The sequence below is a fragment of the Nothoprocta perdicaria genome, unplaced genomic scaffold (genome assembly GCF_003342845.1).
Source record: "Nothoprocta perdicaria isolate Ctin4 unplaced genomic scaffold, notPer1 scaffold_56, whole genome shotgun sequence".
Classification (NCBI taxonomy): Eukaryota; Metazoa; Chordata; class Aves; order Tinamiformes; family Tinamidae; genus Nothoprocta; species Nothoprocta perdicaria.
Window position 1 is genome coordinate 3,936,906 of NW_020455821.1, and position 4,310 is coordinate 3,941,215.

Sequence of the window (4,310 nt, forward strand, 5' to 3'; positions counted from 1 at the left end):
ATATATATGATATAATATATACATATGATACATAGTATTGTATACTACACCATACTATATGACTGACTGCTCAGTCACTCAGAAATGTTCATTTTCAGAAATGTTAGTGAACCTCTCCTAGCAAATCAGGTTTCTGATTTTTGTTACTAACAGATTCTGACAAGAGAGAGCTTTTGTTGTTGCTGCTGCTTTTGTTACTACCACGCTGTGACAAGAGTCTCTGGCTAGCATGAGGTTGTGCCTTTGTTTTATTAAAAAAAAAAAAAAAAGTAAACTCTTACATTTATAGATCTTTTAGGTGGTTTCGTGGCACTTAGAGATCTCAAATAATGTCAGGGGCAGGTTAAGTTTTAGCAAGACTTATATGAAATCGAGAAACACAGCACAAGGCTTCTACGGCAGAAAAGGAGGACAAAACGTCAGCAAGTTTATTGAAAAGCCAGAATTTCGGACTGTTCAAAGGGGCCGCCCGCCATCTCGCTCCACCTCTCCTCAGCGCGGCCCCGCCCATCCCGCGCCCCGCGCTTCCTTTCTCCCGCCCCCTATCGCCATTGGCCAAGAGYTGCCATGACGCATGAAAAAGGCGAGCGCCGGCAGTCGTGATTGGCCAGTGCTGCTGTCACTTCCCGCGGAGGGGGACGGGCGGCAGCGGCGGTTCCTCCCACGGTGCGCTCCCCGCGCGGGCCGCGATGCCGAAGCGCTCGTGCCCCTTCGGGGACGCGGCCCCGCTCCAGCTGAAGACCCGCGTTGGGCTGCGCGAGCTGAGCCGCGGCGTGCGAGGCGAGGAGTACCGGCGGGAGGTCTTCGGTGAGCGGTCGGGGAGGCAGRGCGGGCGGGAAGCGCTGGGCCCGGCCTGCGCCCTGAGCGCTGCGCCAGCCGCCCCTAACGGTCGCCCCAACCGCCGCCCCTTCCCTCAGCGCTGCCCCAGCCGCCCCTAACGGTCCCTCTGAAGGTCGCTCCCACCGCTGCCCCTTCCCCTAGCCCTACGGTCGCCTCTAACGCGTTTCTCCCTTCGGCAGAGAGGACGCGGCGGCTGCTCTTCAGGGGCGCCCAGGCGTACATGGAGGGCGCCTGGCCCGCCGGCGCCCCGGGCACCTGCGCTGTCAGCCGCTCGCCCGAGCCGGGCGGAGAGGCCCGGGACACCCTGCCGGGGCGCTGCTGGAGCGGGCAGCTGCTCATCGGCCACGACGGGAAGCTGCTGAGGCGCTCGGCCGCCATGGAAAAGGGTGAGTGGCCGGGAGACACCTCCTCTGGCAGGCCTCRGTTCCTTTTTTAATGTTTTAAATAACTTTTTTTTTTTTAAAAAACCTTTAGAAACTGTTGCTCCTATTGTAGGCATGTTTTCTGCAATAATGTAGCAATTTTGTTACAGCTGTTTTCTACCCACTTCAGCAAGTGAGCCCTTTGCTCACTCTGCAGTCRTGTTCTTCAAAACATGCCCTTGCAGGTCTCACAGGACTCTTAGATACTTTTTCAACTCTTCTGTTTTGCTCTGAAGTGCATTGACCGTTAAATTGCATCTCTTCCAAGCAGTTCCACCAGTGGGAGTATCCAAAGCCTGTTCCTCGTGTGTGAGAACGGCCGATGTTAAGGAAGCGTGTACACAGTGTGACCGGTTCGTGTGCCAGAACTGCAGCAGGCTCTGCAGCTCCTGTAACGCAGTTACCTGCTCGTTGTGCTCTGTTGTTGAGTAAGTACCCAACAGACTTCTCAAGCTGCTGTTTTTAATATGTATGCTCTCAAAATTGGCCTAGTGGATGAAGACTCAACAAATATTTTTTTGTTTACCTGAGGGATTTAAATACTCWTATTGAATTAGCTGCAGTAAATTACAGAATCACAGAATATTCAAGGTTGGAAGGGACCTCTASAGATCATCTAGTCCAACCTTCCTGCTCAAGCAGGCACACCTAGAGCATGTGGCACAGGGTGGCATCCAGGCGGGTTTTGAAGACCTCCAGAGTAGGAGACTCCACAACCTCCCTGGACAGCCTGTTCCACTGGCTTTACTGTTCCAGTAAAGCCATAAAACATAATGAAAATAAAATGCATGTGTGAAGTAATTAACTTTAGTATAAGTCTAGTCCAGTTTTTCACTTAAATGTTCTAGGAAACAAAATAATGCCTGTTGCTTTCCTGCCAGCAATATGGTATGCTGGCTGACATGACTGAGTGCACTCCCATGGCCTAATCTTGAAGGTTGTTTTTTTCTTGTTGTTGTTGTTGTTGTTGTTGTTGTTGTTTTTCCATCATTGTTAGTAGCTCTGTAATATAGAAGAATACTGAGAGTGTTGTATGGAGGAATTGTAGTTACAATTTGCACTGGGCAAAGTCAAAGACAGTCTATTGACTTTGTTTTTTTTTGTTTTGTTGTTTTCTTTTCCCTAGTTATGGTGATGTTGGTGAACAAGTTCTCTGCAATGGTTGTTCAATATTTCAAGTCTGAAGCTTGATGAAATCCTCCTTATGGCTAAGATGTCCACAGATTTCATGGTCTCCTTGGTGCCTCGTCAATTAATAGCCTGTGAATTAATTATGCAATTTCTGTGTTTTATATCTTTATACGTACTTTTTAATATTGTAGCTAAATAAACTTTTATATTTTGAGCATTTATAGATTATTTTGAGTTAACTTTCACAAACCTTTTTCTATAATAACTTTGAATTGCCCGTTAAGCAGGAGCTTTATTCAACAGTCAAGTGTTAAAGATGGGTTTTACTGGATCATTATTGCAATATCTCAGAATTAAAAAGTAATGTGTTTGCATAACTTTGTATTTTTCTGAGCATGTCCTCAAAAATAGTTCATGAAGTGGTCTGAAAAAGGGTTTTGCTCAAATATAGCTTTCCAGAAACTTGCCTAGTCTTCACTGTCCCTTCAGATTTTAATGCAGAGACCAGTTTGCTTAGGATTTCTGTCCTGTAGGAACAGGAACAAGATCATCGTTTATGTGCTACTGAAAAGCCCCTCAAGGTAACTTTCATTTGCTACCTGACTGTGATTTTTTTTTAAGTGCTTTTTACTGTAGGAAAAATAAAAAAAAAAAAAAAAAAAAAAAAGAATGACCTAAATAGCTACCTTTAAAGTTAGGGAGAAAAAAAAAATCTGGTGAGAGGGGACTAAGTCTCTAATGGCACTCATAACTAAAACTCCATTTTCTAAATTACTTGCTCTGCATTCCCAGAACAAATTCTGCGGGTTGTGCTTCTCAGTCTTCTCAACTGAAATTGTTACATTTTTGTATGAAATTATTTTTACCCTTATTAAATTGGCAGAAATTACCTTTTCAGAGGAACAGCTCTTATAATGCTAGCTCACTTGGGAGACTTATTTCTTACCTGTAGGAATACATCTTAAKCCTTTCTATTTAATAGGCTGCTGCAAGCATACTGCCTATTTTCAGAATTTCAGAATAAATATTGCACCTCACTGAACAGTATAGAAATGTTTTTAGCAGAGGGTGGGATGATACCCGTTGCTGAATAGTGACACTAAATAGTTGCAGACTGCTTGACCTAGGGAGTATTTGGCATATTTGGGTGCAGGATCATGTGATTTCAGGCCTGTGTAATACCTTACCTTACGGAAGAGTTCTAAGGTATGTATGTATGTGCCTTTTAGGGTATCCTAGGTGAATTGCTTTGCTACTGAGTCAACAATTTGTGCATCATTATGGCTTCCCTCATRTGCTCCGGTTGGTTTCTCTGTTTTCTCTACTTTGTAGCCAGTTAGAASGGAAGAGTTACTACTACTTAACTGCAGTAGCTGGGAGACTTGAGCAGACATAAAAATATATTTTGTCTACATCTCTCAAGCAAGCAAACAAAATAAAATTTTGAATAAGTAAATCAAGTAGACTACTAGTAAAAACTGTCAGTGTGTACAGTGATTTCAAAATATTGTCCATCTCTTTCAAAGCTACAATAGATTGAGAGAAGATGAAGGCACAACCCAGTTACCAGGTAGCATAGAGCAGGTAAAAACATTGTTTCTATGGTAAGCAACTTAAAACATAAAGCTGAACTTTTGAATGGGAAGCATCCCGAGGTTACTGTGTTCAAACTGGTACTTTCAGAAACAAATATTAAAGTCTGTGCTTTATTTGCTCTCAGCAGTGAATGAAAATGCCTTTCAGTTAGGCTTGTTTTGCAAACTGAAACCTCCGAGTGTGTATCTGCTTTTACTTGTCCTCCCCTGAGGATGAGAAACTGAAAATACTGTTTTGTTTCCAGGCTCCTGAAGAGATGAGGCAGGTTATTTACTTACGTTTCAAAGTAGCTGATGGATACTTGGCTCATTTAGACAATTC

The 4,310-nt window shown here is 44.1% G+C and overlaps 1 protein-coding gene across 1 annotated transcript; it reads left to right on the plus strand.

Moving 5' to 3' along the window:
* Window positions 1-689: 689 nt before the first annotated feature.
* SIVA1 (SIVA1 apoptosis inducing factor) lies at window positions 690-2,943 on the plus strand. The gene is made up of 4 exons (XM_026048670.1): window positions 690-807; window positions 1,020-1,226; window positions 1,534-1,690; window positions 2,389-2,943. Exons 1-4 carry the CDS (start codon window positions 690-692, stop codon window positions 2,444-2,446), a joined length of 540 nt encoding a protein of 179 aa, XP_025904455.1. The 3' UTR covers window positions 2,447-2,943.
* Window positions 2,944-4,310: the final 1,367 nt, after the last annotated feature.

Bases quoted from the DNA above. Each gene is read 5' to 3' on its own strand.
- SIVA1 (XM_026048670.1), top strand. From the start codon at position 690: ATGCCGAAGCGCTCGTGCCCCTTCGGGGACGCGGCCCCGCTCCAGCTG. The intron at 1,227-1,533 runs GTGAGTGGCCGG...TCTTCCAAGCAG, and splicing joins CTCGGCCGCCATGGAAAAGG to TTCCACCAGTGGGAGTATCC. The intron at 1,691-2,388 runs GTAAGTACCCAA...TCTTTTCCCTAG, and splicing joins TCGTTGTGCTCTGTTGTTGA to TTATGGTGATGTTGGTGAAC.